The sequence below is a fragment of the Poeciliopsis prolifica genome, unplaced genomic scaffold (assembly GCF_027474105.1).
Source record: "Poeciliopsis prolifica strain line A6 unplaced genomic scaffold, Auburn_PproV2 SCAFFOLD024, whole genome shotgun sequence".
Taxonomy (NCBI): Eukaryota; Metazoa; Chordata; class Actinopteri; order Cyprinodontiformes; family Poeciliidae; genus Poeciliopsis; species Poeciliopsis prolifica.
In genome coordinates this window covers 1,246,790-1,264,580 of record NW_026562399.1, presented here as the reverse complement: position 1 = coordinate 1,264,580, position 17,791 = coordinate 1,246,790, and the positions used below count along the sequence as shown (strand labels likewise).

At 35.7% G+C, this 17,791-nt stretch overlaps 1 protein-coding gene across 1 annotated transcript in view; it reads right to left on the bottom strand.

The window, feature by feature from the left end:
• LOC129370687 (polypeptide N-acetylgalactosaminyltransferase 10-like) overlaps positions 1-17,791 on the bottom strand; it is a 49,950-nt gene that overhangs the window by 4,853 nt on the left and 27,306 nt on the right. Inside the window, exons 5-8 of the mRNA XM_055046832.1 lie at positions 8,662-8,847; positions 5,856-6,039; positions 3,767-3,884; positions 1,070-1,177 (exon numbers count right to left, since the gene is read on the bottom strand). Of these exons, the coding sequence (XP_054902807.1) occupies positions 1,070-1,177; positions 3,767-3,884; positions 5,856-6,039; positions 8,662-8,847 (596 nt within the window). The remainder of the gene's footprint in view (positions 1-1,069; positions 1,178-3,766; positions 3,885-5,855; positions 6,040-8,661; positions 8,848-17,791) is intronic.

Genomic DNA, 17,791 nt, shown 5'->3' with positions numbered 1-17,791 from the left:
GCATTCTGCGCTCAGTTCCAGCCTGAGAGGCAAAGGTCATACATAATGAATGGTGCTCAGCTGAATATCAGATGATTTAGCTCTTTAGGAGAATTATCCATTCTGTGGCAGTGCTTTAAAAACAAAGGAACTGAAGCACATTCTTCATCGCTGCACCTGTGTAGGCCCAGAGAAAAGATCTCACTAACTAAAGACCACCAGGAGAGAGAAGGAAGAATGCAAACCACACTGCATTCTTAATCACACTCCTCTGCAACTAATCACACTTTCCAACGTCTTTTTCCTGTTGCAAAGTATTTACAGCCTGTTTTAAATCTGTTTGCTTAATTGCAGGTGAAAGCACAAACGTTTGTCCAGTTTGCTTCGTGGATTCATTTATCTCTGTGAATAAACTCAGATGTTTGTGTATTTATGTAAAATAAACTTTTTTTGAAGCTTTTGCACCAAGAACACAAAAACTCTCATATTTCCAAGCTCAACAGCTACATATGTTGATTTCTATCTGTATTGTAAACTAAGGTGTGTAAAAACTGCTTTTGACCTCAGTTTTCTTTTTGCCCTGAATGGATCTAATTTCCTACATACTTACATATCAGATTAACATTTTACTTCTGTTCAATGAACCAAATTCAAGGAATAATCGAAGAAAAGTGATTCAGTATCACAACTTATGTATTTAAAGAAACCCTGCATTAATAAAAATGGGCTTAATTTAACAAGAAAGTCACAAAATCCTTGACATGTGATGATGCAACAAACAGAATTTTAAAGCTGATTTTCCGTTTGTTCTTTTTTATTTGGAAAGTTTTGATCTGCTGGAACAAATTTTGATTCCCACAAAAAAAATAATGAAAGATTATTATTAGAATAACATTGAAATATATCTTGTATAATCTATATAGTCACCTTCCTAAAACAATGTCATTCTTTTGCCAAAAGTAACTTTTTACTTAAATCAAGACATTTTATGCACTCTAGCATCTTATCTCCCCACTCAGTACGGTTAATATCTGCCCTGAGACCTAAAATCTATAAAATGAACATTTTATCATAAAACATGCTGCACCACCTTTGCCAAGCTGATCCCGCCAGGAATCTTATAGGGAACATATTTCCGGTAGATGTGCCCCACCCTGGAGCAAGGGATGTCCTCCATCCGGCCACCACACATCCACACCTACAAAATCACATGTAGATGTGTTGACTGAAAGAATCTAAAAGAAGGTGTGAAATTGATGCTAAGGTTTATCTGACTGGTTTGAAAATCTCCAGTCATCAGATGAGATACAATTTCAAGCCAACAGTTGTTTGCAAAACACAAGCCAAAGCTGCAGAATCTCTTGAGAATACAATTCCTAAAATACCTTTCAAATTCTTCAACAAAGGTTTCAATTCTTTTTAAATCACAATAATGCAAAACAATTCACCCTTTTAGTAATTGTTTGTTTATTTTTGTGACTCATTTTGTGACATAGCAGACACTGAATTACGTTTTCATGACTTTAATCCTCATTCAACATAAAGAAAAGAGTCATTCTTCTCCCACTTGGCTCCTGACGCTGAAAATAAACCAGGAGAAAAAAATAAATAAATAAAAAGGACGAGACAGAAAAGACGATTTAACTAAAGCAGGCAAACTGGAAAAAGGGGCTTTGTCTTTTACAAGAAAAGCTAAATGCAAGCTAGAGAAACTAGAGGGCAACGAGAACATGAAGTAAGAGTCAGGAGGAAGGAAGAAAAGAAGGAAGGAAGGAAAGAAAGAAGGAAGGAAGAAAAGAAAGAAAGAGATGAGGTAAGAATAAAAAAGCAATGTAAAGAAGAAAGGAAGTGAGGAAGGCAATTGAAAGAGGGAAGGAAGAACTAACTGAGGAAAGAAAGACAGAATGAAATTAAGAAAAAATGAAAAATAATCCATGCATAAATATAATGAGGGAGAAATAGGAAAGAAGGAAGCAAAGAAGGAAATAAATAAAATGACATCTTCTTGAGTAGAAACCCAGAACTCAAGAGGTTTGTGCTGCAAAACAAATAAAAAACACCTTGAATTTTGAGCTTTTACATAATTGCTGAGGTCATCTGGTTGTTAAATTGAGCTTTTAGAAGCTTTTGTTCTCATTCACCTCGACTCAAAATAAACACATTTTTGTCTCTTTAATGTTAGTTTAATAAATCGTGTCTGAAGAGCGGCTCTGTCTGTGTGTGTATGAAATGTGTGAATCGGGAAAATGTTTTATCCCTCTCCTCTGCATGTAAGGCTGTAATGTGTTCAGACATTAGCTTGCTGTGTGAGCTGGAGACATTCAGTGCTCCCACACCAGTGTTTCCAGTATGAAACTCCAGATTAACCAACTAAACAATTGTGTTCCAAACACAAGCAAGGCCTGGTTTGTCGGTGAGAGCAGCAGTTTGCTTGTAAGGATTAGTATGAGAGCCTGTTAATCTCCACCTCAGGAGACTGGCTGTCTGTGGCGTATCAGCTAATGGGGATCTTAATAAAGACGAAACCAAATTGAATATCTGAGCACATAAAGTAGACCTAGGAGGCACAGCAAGGCATGTGCTGATAGAATAATTTCTTACCATGATAATCCTGGCTGAAATAATAACCTTGGTGTGGGATATTATCTCACTAATTACTTAAATAAGATGAAAAGCTTCAGATGAGAGTTAAAAACATCAGAGCCTTTCTGGCTGCGCCCGTCGCTGGGTCAGGAGGAGGTTTGTCATTCATTTCACACTCAAAGCTACAAATAGAAGGAATTTTCACTTCTTACAGAGCGCTTAGCTCCAAGGCAGACTTATTTGAATTATACAGTGTGTGTGTGTAAAACAGATATTTCCCATCTAATTTTAACTGATAACCAATGCCGGTACAAACGTTTAATTATAAAACCACTTCTAGAGCAATGTGTCATTTCAATTATGCTATTTGACTAAAATGAAGAGACATTTGGGGGTGTGAGAGGGAGAACCAATTGTATTTAAAACACAAGTTGGTATTTTTGCTTACTCAACATTTTTAGGGAAAATTGTGACCATCATCTGATTTTAACAGCATGCTGATTAAACGTATCTATAATTTGGTGAATAATAAAAAAATGGTATATGATCAGGAACAGTCAGTTTGAAATTAAGTCAAGTGAGTGGCTTCCAAACTGTTCACCTTATGACCCAAAGAGACTGAAATTGATTCTATCCTTTTACCTCAATGCTTACTCACAACTTTCTATATGTTGTAAAAGCACTAAGTCCCACAAAGTTTTTTCTGTCTGGTTTGTTGTGGAAATATCTTAGTACACTTGAAAAAAGACAAACATAAGTAACTTTTCATAAGTAACTTTTCAGCAGGATATACTTGGTCAATACTTTTGTGATATTGATGAAAAAGTATTTGTTCCACAGAGAGATTATTTCACTTATATCATGAGAAAATTGTATTTTTATGTGAAATAATCTGTCAGTGCAACTAGTACTTTTTTAACATTAATATTAAGAATTATTTCTTTAAAACAAGGTAGTATATTGTTGAAAAGTGATTGGTAAGCTAGTTTTGTCTTATTTGAAATGTGCTAGGATATTTGCAGTAGAAACTAGACAGAAATATTTGTCTTTAGATTCTGTGTTTGCAGTGTTAGCTTATTTTAGTTGACCTAAAAGCAGAAAGATTTTGTTTGATTTATCTGATAGCAAAAGAGCTTACTCTAGGTATTTTTTTTTCAAACATGTGTAAATCTATATTCAGTTGCAGACATTTATCTTTTTTTACCTTGAAGGAGATCTCATATTGTTCTCCTCCCCAGATTTCCAGGCCGGTGTCGTATCCTCCCAGCTCCCAGAACCACTTCCTGTCAACAGCAAACAGTCCACCTGCCATCACCGGAGACCTGGAGGATGAAGTAAAGCAGGAACAGTTACGCATTGCTTTGACAATGGGAGTTGCTGCTGGCCTACAGAAGGTATATTTTCTGAGTCTTGGATAACAACTGCAGCATATGAGCCTTGAGTTTATACTGTATGTCATTTTGGCTTATTTGTATTTTAAATACCGATCTGATTTCCAAGCTTTTTGGTTGACTGAAACCAACATTACTAAATCTGCAAGGAGTAGAACTAATTTGAGGCTAAACTGTATAGACCTACTTGCTATTTGAAGCATAAATATGTTTTAAGTATTTTGTAGATCCTTGTTTTACTTCTAACAATACAAAGATTCAATAACTAAATAGTCCTTAAACATCTTTTCAATATCAACAAGATGGTTGTTCAACCAATTAGACTATTCAGTACACAAACTAGCCTTATTAAGTTGTAACTAAGTTAACTATAAATTACTACAGTTCTTGGAGGATTTCCTTTCTTTGCTTTGCTTAAACCTGGAGATGGTCCTAAGAAAATTGTATATTTATCGCGACACTACTTCCTAACACATAACTATGTACAGAGAAAAGCACCCATTAGCTCGTTATAGACTCTCTGAGCTGCGGATTGGAGAGCCTGTTGGCGTCTGCTGAGCTTGACTGTTGCTGCTGCACACCTGAGGCAAAAAATTAGGCCAGCAAGTGAATCCACAAACACTTGTTTGTGTCAGCCTTCAATGAAATCTCCTTCTGGCAAACGCATTATTAAACAAACTGATCTGTCTTGTCTGCCCATCAACAACTGTATTATCCAGTGTAAGAAATGCACTAAGCTGCACATAAATGTGCTCAACGTTGCTATAGCTACTGGCCTTTGATTAAATAGAAGATTGGAGGCAGCATCCCTAAAGGTGGTCTTTTCTTGCCAAATTTGTCCCCGAGGAGGATCAATTAAAGGCAAACGGGGCAGATTTTGTACAGTCAGCCAAGAGAAAAGCTCTGGGGCTTTCTTCACACCACAGGACCACTAAGCAGAAAAGATCCCCACGGTGAAAAACCGACAGGTCTTTGCAGTTTTTAAAAGACATGAACACAATCAAAGCAACACAGCAGATACACGGGGATCTTTTTAACACCAGATTCAGTACAATATTGTTAACTTCTTGTTTTAGTAAGAAGAAGCTAAGGAGATAAAAACCTTTGATCCACAACACAAATATTCATAGCATAAATTCTGGGTGATGATATATTATTCTTGTATAGGCAGCAAGAACCTTACCAGATTATGAGTAGGATATTTATACTATTAACATGTATCCCTAACAATATTTATTCACTAAATTATTATTAAAAATGATGAAGGAAAGAATTGTGTGAAAAGAATCTGAATAAGCCACATAACTCAACAATTTTTAAAAATATTTTTTAACAGTAATACCTCTTAGTTTTTTTCTAACTTTTCTTAAATTATAGTTGAGCAATTTTGACTCTTCTTTCCAATATTGCTTCATTGTTTCCAAGTACCAATGTGTATTTGTTAGTAATCTTGTCTTTTCATTATATTCTGATATTCAAAATATTACAATTTAAATTGTTTTATTTTGTAATGTCTATAGTACACCACTGCTCTCAGACTAAGCAGATGAGTCAAAGTTAATTGTTTCATTCTGCATTTGCTCTTTATAAGTGGATTTCTGTCAAATCAACAAAATAATTTCTTCTTTTCCCCTTTTCAAATATGTTTTCTTCTGTAAAAATGTGCTAAATTAAAGAACATTACATTGTTTCAGTTGCATTTCCCTTTTAAATTCAGCTTCAAAATGTCCAAATTTTTATTTCATAGATTTCACTGTAGAGTGAAATCTATGAAATTAAGTATTTTTTTAGTATGAGACAATTCAAATGGAAACTCAATCCAGAGATATTAATCCATTGTTTATGGTATACTTATGTTTATAGTACAACTCCACCACATTTCTGGAGATTACTGTCACTCACTCAAAAGGCTCAGTGGGATCATCCCTCTTCATCTCTGGAGGAATGGGGATCCGTTTGTAGTACATTTCCCAATCAAAGGCCCCCCGCATGGCATCCCCCGCCTGCGTGTCGTACCCAAAGTGGTCGTGGTCGATGACATCTATCATGGGACACACAATGGTCTTCCGGTTCTGGGCAATCCGGTCTAAAAAGCACAGAGGGACACGTTTGATTGTGTCTTAAAAAAATACAACAGGGGAATATACTGAATAATATGCAAAAATATTTTCAAGTCATTTGACAGATATTTGAAGAGACTGGATTATTTCTTCTTTTTTTTCAAGAAAAACATTCAGAGTGTTTTCTGTGAGGTTTACTTCCCCCCATCTTAGCTGACTCAGAAGTCAACTATGATGTTTTCTCTTAGTTGAGTAAAATTTTACTCATTTTACTCAGAATGTTTGACCATTTTACTCAACATTTTCACTTGAGTAAAATGTTTGGATTCTCTCCACACTGTGATTAACATCTCTGACTGAACAGGCTTGTTTTGACACAGCTGCACACCTGCAGTTTTTTTATAGTTTCATAAATATTTTACTGCAAGAAGTTGATGTGGATGTTGTTTTCTTTTGCTTAATTTTCCAATTTGTAATTATGTTTTATGAGTCATTTACATTGAGGTCCTCAAAATACCAAAATTTCCACATAGCTTTATATTTTTGTCTGTCTGATTATGTAATGTCTGTCTAAATATTAAATGACTGATGTTTGGAGCACTTGAGAAACATTTTGCTAGATAGTTTCTAGAATACTGTAGCTACATTATCACAATCCAAGTGACAGACTTTCATCCGATCCCAACTTGATTTGGAAAGAGTTCCATGGGGCGGTAACCCGAGTTAAATGTTCTACTGTAAAATGAGTTGGAGTCGTGCAGAGCTGAACACTCGTCCTTAATGGCAAAAAGGGTCATTGAGAAAGTGAAAATGTATTTGTGAGCAAATCCACGAGACAGGGGAAGAGGCACTCGGCCTCTCAGTGGGGTTGATGTGCCTGTAAACGCCTCTGTGTCATTTAGCAGGCAACTTGATTGGTTCTAGATTCAAGAAAGGAGTTTCAAAGCATGATCAACACATCACGAGTGATGAAATGTTAGGAAAATCACAACATTTTATAATTCTATGCAAGTTTTTATGACCTGATATAATTTCTGATTTGTCAAATTGGGTTGCTGACTTGAGAACTGAAAGTGTATTTCTGATGGAATTGCCAAAAACAACCTAGAAATTTGAATTTTTAGAGGATTAGGCCAAGCTTTTACATTTGCTTTAAATCAATCTATGACCACCTATAAAAGGTAAATCATTTTCTAGTGTTCTTCAGAACCAAAAAAAGCCAGCATGTATACTTTGCAATTAAAGGTACCAACATTTATGAATTTATTTTGCTGTAAATTTGGGTATATTTAGGTATATTGTTATTCTTTAAAAAACAGTCTTGTCAAAATGCGTTTGCTTTATTATGGCTTGCCTGCGTTCTACTCAGCAATAGCAACAGACCAAGTATCACTACAGAGTTAAAGTACCAATGTTTAACACTGTGGAAACACAAGAAAGATGAGAATCCTTTATGATTTATGGCCTCATCTGTTCTTAGGTTTTGAAAAGTAAACCATTGCTGTAAATGTCATCAAATGTCAAATGTTAGGCAATAAACACATCATGTTTACTTGCATACCTTTTTGTTTGCAAACAAAAAAATTGATACTTAAAAGCCTAAACATTTATAAGTTTAGGGACAAAATACTTACAGAAAAAGATATAAGAAAACAAATAACCTTCGAGAAGACAGTTTTAGACATATTTAATATAAAATGTTCCCTATCCATAAGGTAATCAAAAAAACAGAAGTTTTTGGAAGGAGGAGAAACAGCCCCCATTTATATCTAAAGACTCAAACTTACAAGTAGTTTAAGCGAGTCACTTTGAAAAATGTGCATGATGGTAAGATTTCCAAACACATTTGGAACACTGAGATAAAATGGATATTTGTGGTTTTGCCTTGTATTTACAAGCTGCAAGGTGAATATAAAATTGGAACAATGTTAATCATCAAGCCAAAACGGCCATGATTATATCCTTTGAAGATGCTTCAGAAATATCTATATTCATAACATGTTTTTGAAGTATATAAAATCTAAAGGGGATGTAAAATTCATATTTTGCTATTTATTTATTTATTTATTTATTTATTTATTTATTTATTTATTTTAACTTCCACTAGTGTGTCTACTGCTTCAAAAACTAGCTTAGGTGCTTAAAAAAAACATCAGCTTTTGTCGCTAAGTTCATGATTTTTGGTGTCTGGAAAACGTTTTGAAGACGTCTCAAAAGTTAAGTCAACTCAGCTTCAGAATGTTTGACCAGCTGGTTTCACCACTGTGCAATGGCTGCTGGAAAAGATAAGTTTTTTGTTGTTGACTTACCATCCAGAAACCTCTTGCTGCATTCTTGTTGGTTGTGCAGGAGGCTCCACTTTTGCTTTGTTTGAAAACAAACATGCAAGTGTAAATACTGCATGAGGGGGCGTGCAGAGGCCCAATAACAGCTCATTCTGAAAGGGGCTTCAAATAGGCAGAACTAAGCAGACTAAAATCTCATCATCTATGAATTATGTTCTGCAAAAAAAATAATGTACATGTTGTGTAGCCCATAGACCTATTCTGACCTGTTCAATGAAGCATAATAGGCATAACCTTTAAATTAAAATGTGCACGCTTGTGCAATATTTTTGATATTTTCAAATTCCTTTGCGTGTTCCTCACCCACTAGAGGCGGCAGCCAGTTGACGTTGGCCTCACAGTGAGAGTCCAGGAAGGTGATGACCTCCCCTGTGGCGGCGGCGGCTCCCAGCAGCCGAGTTCTGATCAGACCCTCTCTCTTCTTCGTCCTCAGGATGCGAACCTTGGGTATTCTCGTCATGTAATCCTCCAGGGCTACCTTCAGGTGCTCTGCACAGAAGAAAGGGGAGTAATGGTGATGGGGTAAATATTTCTTTCCATTTTTTTCTGGTTACAGTGATTGCTTTAAAAAAAACTGTATTTTATACACCAATTATTTGTTTTCAGCTCAAATCTTTCTTCCTCGCTAAAGACCAGACCAAACCCCTCATTGGTGCAGACAAAGCGCCAACATAGCTGTCAATCTGAGCTGCATATATTAACCAGTTAAAACTGCTATTAACAAATATCAATGCAATATTGAACACTGAGCTTCGGCAGTACACTCAATATCAGTGCATATTTATTTAACGCTTATTTTTGCACGTAAGAGGGATGATTCTTTTTTTTTTAAATTTTTTTATTCTCTTCTTTGGATTGAATGGTGAAAGATGATAAGAACGTTGGCTCTCAGAGCTCAGTGGTTTAAAGCAGTCAAAACATGACATATGACTTTGACAGCTTCTTTACAAACAGCCACAATGCAGCCTGTCTGAAATTGACCTTTTCAATTTATCTTTAAAAAACTTTGATTTGCTTCCCTGCCAAGTATGGAGCTATCTGTGCTGCCTTTCTAAACTGCACAATGGGAATCAGAAATACTCCCTGACCTGCAGTAAAAGAAAAAGAAATCAGAAGGAGTTTTAATCCTTTTAGGTTTATATGAGTGCAAATGAAAAATTATTCACACACCACCCTAATGACATATATGACTGTTTTTGGTCAATTATTTCTACCTCTCCTTGAAAACATTGACTGAACTGTACTGGATTGAGATTGGACATAACCAGTTATGAATTGAAAACTTTTCTCAGATTTAAGTAATACAAACACCACAATGATTCAAGTGTCTCCAGGCACCCAAGAAAACCTGACTCTTGTTGATTGAACAAGTCTAATCACTCTGCTTCTGACACAACTTTCTGCCAAGATGCAAGGCAATGTGGTGTTAAATTTTGTTTTCCAAACATGTGCTGCCTTTTTGAGCTAATCCTTTCATTCTGAAAGCACACTGTTGTAAAACAAAACTTCTTGGATATGAGTGCATCCAAAGCTAATCCTAAATCAAATCCTTTCATCCTTTTTGGAGTGATTTCAAATTACAGCCTTTTCTCCATTTTTGCAGATTGTATTTGAACCTACTGAAGGTCAGCTCTGTTTACTGAGAGCATCTTTACTTTCTCTACTTTCTTCATCACTGACCTGCAAAACACTGTGAAATATGACTTTGCAGCAAGAACAGAGGGTATCCCAGAGGTCAGCCTCATACGCCAAGAAACAGTGTCCTCTGCGTGAGCTCCTGCACTCCCATTAAAAACAGACCATTACATGGAGGGCTGTGTGTCTTTATGAATGCAACGCCTTACAACGAGAGGCTTACATCATCCTGGTAGTGATAGAAAACGAGGAAAAATTAATCAGAGCACATTTGGTCCTTGTGTGAAAAGGCTCTGTTCATGGAGAGGTGAGGGAATATGATCGAGGCATTTAATTATGATTGGTTAATTTCCCTGAATGAATTGGAATACAGCTCATACTGTTTACCAAACGCAAGGAGGCCATTAATCAATGTAATGAGAGTGAGCTGATGTCGGCAAACACATTAGTCTTTATTAAAACGTGCCGGAGAGGACGGAGGAGGGATGAGGATGCTGAGGTCACATCAGAACTTTGAAAAGATTTTGGAATGACCCAAAGGACATCACATTATCTATCCATCCATCTCAGACTGTTTGCCACAGTTTTCTCCCCCGCTGATCTTGGAGGATCCTAGGCTGTATCAATGCCAGAAGATAAAAATACACAAATGGAAGTCATCATCAAGCATCTGAATCACTTCTGCTGATTTTTTTTGATTCAGGGGAGCAGCATCGAAACTCTCAATTCCACCCAGGAACAATTTTAGCCGCTAATAACCGGGATGTCATTCTGCTTATCATCCTTACGAGCAAGTCACCAGACATTCTAACTCTGCAAAATCCTCCCTTATAGCACAGTAGAGTTTGATTGTTTTAGGAAAGCTGGTCCTGGGATATGGAGTCTACTGGACAGTTGACCTTAAATTGTATGCAAAATTCACATATCCAATTCTTTTTTACATTTGGGTCTTAACTTGAAAAATTTGACAGAATTCTCTAATGTATTTGAATTCACTGAAATAGGTGTTCAAGAGAACTCTCACTGGCCGCAGCTAACCTGAGGCTTTTCACCAAAATTCTATTAGTCTTGGATACAACATCGTATGCAGTGAATTAATCTTCAGACTCTGGCATATCATAACCAGAGCTACTAATTTTTTCTCCCTAACTATTCCCTCGTCCTTGAGAACTCCATTGCTCTCTTAATTTTCCTCCTTAGTCCAAGGTCATTGTTCACTTGAGTCACATTTTGAACATGGGGATCATATATTTTTTTGGATCTTTTTCAAAATATTTATCCTTTTAAAGTCATTTAAAATCTTTAGTACATCTTGATAAGAATAACTTATCAGGTCATACAAAAAACATTATCTAGAAAAATAAATAAAAAGGAAAGGCCTGATATGAGAGGCAATCCTACTTGACACACTATTGGCAACTAATCCATTCATTTTCCTTGGAGTTGACTTAAAGGACCCCTAAGAGACACAGAAGACTATGGGTGGTTTAGCTTCTGTGGTCGTGCTGCCTATTCTAAATTACTACAATAGGCAGTTGTAAGTGTTTTTAGAGGGAATCTCAAGTATAGATTCCAGCTATTCACAAGTGGTTGTGTGGATTTCAGGGTTCCACCCTGAATCAACACCCAGAGTCACTAAGTTGTACAGCCCATGATGCCTGCCTAACAGATATGTGAGCTGAACATCATATCAGCAAGTTTAAAGAATTATAAATAAAACAAACATTAGCTAAAATAAATAAAGAAGAAAAAGGTGCATCTGATAACATAAAGGCATTGACTTTTTGAGTAGAGGCCAAATAGTTTAGGAACAAGTGTTTCAACTTGTTTTATTTTTTTGTTGCTCTAACCAGTTTGAAGTGTATGAAGTGTATCTCCACTTTTATAAAGACAAAGTAAAAGATGTGGACATTTCAGCTGTTTTAATTTCAGTCAAAAGTTTACATTTGGCTTGAAAGTGAAGCTACTTTAGTTTTCAGTGCCATTACCTCTGATTTAAATGTCATATATTCTATGAAGACAGAGTTGATTCAATAACAGACACCTGCTGTATGTGGCTCATTATGATGTAATGTGGAAAATCTGTATACTTTAGATAGTATATTAACTAGCCCACCTGATAATGTTAGTATGTAAACAAACCAGCTTTACATGTGCTGGTTCACAAGATTTGTACTTTCAAGCTTAGAAGTATGACAAAAAACAGAAAAAAAAAATCATATGTTCATGCCAACTAGTGGAGAAACTGGGCTATATTTTCATAGAAAATACATGTTGATTGACAAAGATTTGTGTTTGCAACCATTTGGTTGCACATTAACCAATAAAACTGCATGTTTTGATTTTTTTATGAAGTCTACAAATACCTACTTTGTGAGAGGGAAAAGACCTTCTAAATGTCACTAGGATGTGTCCATTTTATTCTATATATAACTAGCTTCATTAGGTGATAAAGCAAATTACTGAATTTTATAATCTAAATAATTACTTTAATACTCAGTGTAGTATTTAAAAAAAAATCTTTTGATGGTTTTGTCCTGATGTTTGGTCAATTGTTGGCTGCTGTCCCACCTGAAGGTTAAAACCCAAACTTTGCAGAACAGTGTGGGTTACATTGCATTTAGTTTTGCGGACCGTTAGACTAAGACTTTCTACCATGTGATCCACACAAAACACGGACTGATGTTGCTCATAAAGACAAAAGCATCACTGATATGGTGAATTTTCTGCTACTTAGCTTTTGCTAAATCTGAGAAAAGAGACCAAGATGCTTATTGTTAAAACCATCGAATCCTTGAAGAAGAGATATCAAAACCAGGCGATGTGAGTTTGGAGAACTACTCAGCTTCCAAAAACTGAATGGTGGGGAATTGCACAGCCAGTGTGACAGACTGCACACTGAGTACTGGACATGAATTTGACATTGATGGATCAGAGCTGGCTGTGGAAATCAGCAATCTGCCAACCCTGCCTTCTGATAACATGACTGCACTGGAGCTTTTCTCTTTCATCCAAAAAAAAAAAACCATTATATCCAAATCAATGTATTTTCCAGCAGACTGCCTACACTCTCCTTCACCCCTCTGGTCTTGCCATAATCACATTTAGTAAAGAAAACAACAATGTGTTTTGCATTATAGGAACAAGGTTAACTCATAATGCTTTTGTTGTAGTTTTTTCAGATTTTGGTGGTATTTAAGTGTTATTCAATTTTATTTCTGCTCATTTGCAAAATGAACCAGTTCATTATCATTACTGTTTTTATTATAGTTAAATTTTATTTTATTACTAATAAGTTCTTTATTGAAAATTCACATCAGCAATCATGACTGAGCATTAAACTGAGACTCTGCTAAACATTTAAATGTGTCAGTGAAGTGGACAGCAGTAAAAAGTCCTTAGAAAATGCAGACATTTGATGCAACTTAGTGAAACATAAAGGACCTGCGACAGGGAGAGACGTTGGGTACCAGGAGTATTGTGCCTGGAAATAACCTACTCTGTTCAATACAATTAACATTTTTGTCTGTTTGCTGCAGTCTCAAACATGGTATTTGGTTTTGAATATTCATTAGAATAAAGTTTGAATTGATATTATCATGACATAACTATTCAATATCAAACACCTTTAGATTTTATGCTTTTGAGTCCATGTTTTCAATGCACAGCAACAAATTGTGATCAAAACAAATGATTCTTCCAGGAGTTCAAATGTTTTTGTTCGTGACTGTATATGTTATTCCAGTGGTAAGTGTTTCACATTCAGATAGTATTGATGAGTTCAGAGAATATAAAACCAAGTATCAAAAGAAAGAAAATAAAAAACAATGTGAAATTGTTTTCCAGTTTGTCTGCCTTGAAGAAAATTTTTGCTTTGTGTGTGTGTGTCATTCTATTTGCTTTAATAAAGTAAAAATAACGCTCTTGAATCATGGTGTCATGAACATTGAAAGAGCTGCATTACACATAAAATTGTCTTTAAAAATGCTGAATGTGCTAAATGGTTTTTAAATGAAGCTTCACACTACGCCAGTCTGTAAATATTTCTCTGGAGCTACTGTAGATGCCGTTCATGTTGTTTTCTGTCAGTAAGTTTGACTCATACTGTTTTATGCTCTCCAGGAAGATGTCTGAATACACGCACACGCACGCATGCACACATCTTACCACTGATGGCTCTACATCTCTAAATGGCAACTCTCAATTAGCTGCTTTTGTCCTCCGTCATTTGTCTCCCGCTTCATATCCGCCGTCTCCGTCACACTTCGCTGAGCACCATTACCTCATTATCTCCCTTCGTTCTCAGTCAGGAGCAGAAACGCTCACACCGACCAGAATGAATAAACATGTCGAACTTTGTTCAGTGTTTCTGCTCTGCTGCCTCACTCCCTCTCTTCTTTTCCCTTCGCCTGTCTCACAAATCATTCCCTATCTCCCCATCACGAGGCTTCCTCTCCCCACCACTCCATCATTCTGATGGTGAGGCTGCATGTGTTGATAAGAAGCTTCAAAGTAGCTCTGCAGTGCTGACAGCAGCCCTCTCAGGCAGCCAGTGGAGCTAAATTATTTAGAAAATAGGTCCTGTAACTTAAAGACTGTTTATGCAATGAAGGCATGAGGTCTATTCTCAACCGGCCAAAAAGTCATCAAATGAGATTTTTCTTTTTTTGTCAAGACTACATATATATATATATATATATATATATATATATATATATATATATATATATATATATATATATATATATATATATATATATATATATATATAATATATATATATATATATATATATATATATATATATATATATATAACTTTATTTTTTTTTTACCAGAACATGTATGTGACCACAAGCACATCCTGGGGATATCTGAGGAATCTGGAGACCAAAGAGTCATTACTGTGCTCCTTAAACCATTCCTGAACTTTTCTTATGTTGTAACATCCTACATTATCTTTCTGAGAGAGTCCAGAGAAATAGAAAACACTGTTCATTTCTCAATGCCTTGTGGAATAATGTTTGGGTGGGTATCAACATAACCCCAAAATAGCAGGATGAAGGTTTCTCTAGTTAGACAACACAAATATACCCTTGTAATGTAGAACAAAATATAATTCATCAGACCTGACCACCTTCAATTAGTGCACAATTGTTTATAGTTAGCTGTTTCAGACTCTGAATGACGTTGATATCTGAAAATGTTCACTACAGAAGAAATATGACAGAAAAGAAAAGTCTGAAAGCGTACTTTCTGGGTTTTAGAGGGTTCCCATTGACTGAAAGCAATTTTCTTCCAAACAATAAGATCCACTAACTTCCTGCTTTTAACCCAGCATTGAGTCTAAACTGCACTGATCTTAGAAAATTACCCTTGTGTTACATTCCAAAAAATAAGTAAAACTTCAAAGTAATAGGACTCTCCAGTGAGAAAATCATTAGCATCAATATTTCAAATATATAAGAAAAAAATATTCAGTCGACCTTGGGAGCAAGTTTGTTCAGACATTAGATGTTAATCTGCACTATGTGTGTTTGATTTTTATCTTTTAGTTCTAAATGTTCAGATGTTTCTTCATTTCACTGTGGGAGTTTTGTCTGTGCTTCTGTTTTTCCAACAAAACACTTTCGGACCCAATCTAGACCTAGTCTCTTTGGTTGTACATTATAAATTAAATTAAGTTTAAAAACACAGTCTAAATATTCTCAAGTCAAACAGAAATTACTCACAAAAAAGTTTTTTTGACAGATACAGGACAACATAGGCCATTTTCTATTTCAAAATGATGAATAAATGCAGCAACTGGAGGGATATCTGTCTTTCAGATATGGCAAAAATCTGTCAGAGCTCAGACTCCATTAGTGTCATTCTTATCTTGAATTGTGGCGTAAGAAGAAAAGCCTTGTTCAGGAAAAGCTTTTCTCCTATTGATGTGGTCATTCCAACTGACTGATTGAATTTCAGCCTGAAAAAGGGGGGATTATTTCCTCACTGCTGCATCCATTGCCTTGACTGTACACCTGTGGTGGGAGAAGTCTGTTATTTTCCTCCACAATACCATAAAATCTGTTCCTGATATATTTCCGCACACGTAGCAGCAGACCTCCTGCATGAAGCACTACAGTGGTTTGAGACTAAAGGCAGCACTGGTTCCTGCTGGGAGCCATTCTGTGTTCCCACTAAACTGCCTTTACATCCAGACTGGAAATACATCAAAAGTTCCTTTGCATACATCCATCCCACACTCTTATTTGAAATGACGTATGGCAGCCATTTGCTCAACTGATCCCATCGGGAAGCAGAAAGTGGGAAAGTAATTGGACAATCAATCTGTAGATGGCAGGTTTCCTTCACACAGGAGCTGATAGTGCAGCATGCCAGAGCTGTCCTGCTGAATAAATATGGGCTTTGTTTCTGGCTCTGATTACATGACACATCCTTTTTCACTCCTGAATGAGCATTCTGTGTGATTGACAAATGTGACAGAAGTATTTACACATGAGGCAAAATAAATAACAGGAGAAGCAGTTCTCTTTTCCAGGCTGTGGGCAAACATAAGAATGCTTATGTCCAGAAAGGAGACAAATCGGCAGCTTTATGTATTTGGCACAATTACTAAGGACAGATGAGAAAAATCTACTATATAATATTTTTAGTCTCCTAAACAGACTGTGAGCTCAGAACATACAGAATTTATATCATTCACCAACAGTTGCTGTAATCATGTTTAAGGTACATATTCAGAAAGTTTTTTTACCAAGTTGCACACTTGATTTTAATATTCCACAAATTAACAATATTGTTAAAAAAGCGGACTTAATTAACAAAAATTACTTTAACCTGATTAGTATGCTTTATCTTTGCAATGCAAAAAAAAAAAAATCTTACTAAGCATTTTTGTCTAGTTTCTATTGCAATTATCTTAGTACTCAGAGAACAAATAATTTACAAGTAACAAAACATTTTTTTTTCCATAATTTAAGTGAAAATATAATCAATATTAAAGAATTTGTTACCATATTTTCTGGTCTATAAGTCGCTCCGGAGTATAAGACACATTTTTGAGAGAAATTTATTTGATAAACTCCAACACCAATTCAGACATGTCATCTTGAAAGGCAATAAAAATAGAATAGAGACAACAACAGGCTGAATAATTGTACAGTATGTTAACGTTACATGACAAACAACGAACTGAGAACGTGCCTGGTATGTTAACATGACATATTAAGAGTTATTCAGCAAACTATGGCATAAATAACATGCTAACAAGTTTACCAAGCCATCCGTGTCTCTCCAAATCACTAAACGTAATGAAATCTTCGTCCTCGATGTCGCTGGTAAACAACTAGAGCGCCTTCTTGCGGTTTAGTGTGAAAATAACATGTGATATGATACAATGATGTGTTAATTTCCACACATAAGTCGCTCCGGAGTATAAGTCGCAAAAAAAAACAAAACAAAAAAAAAAAAACACTGCGACTTATAGTCCGGAAAATACAGTACTTAAAATAAGCTCATATCAAACTGAAAAGTGACTTATAAGTTAGTCTTGTCTTATTTCAAATATACAATAATATTTGCACTGAAATCTAGACCAAGCACACTTGGATGTTGTGTACTTGTCCTGTCTAGGTATTTCAGGCATACCACATGGAGAAGATGGCTCACTACATGTATTTCAAGAATCTAGTATACAAAATAAATAAATAAAAATTACTAAGTGCTGCATAATAGTACAATAACCCAGGAGAGAATAATTCTAATGAGTACATTTATTATAAACTTAGTCACAC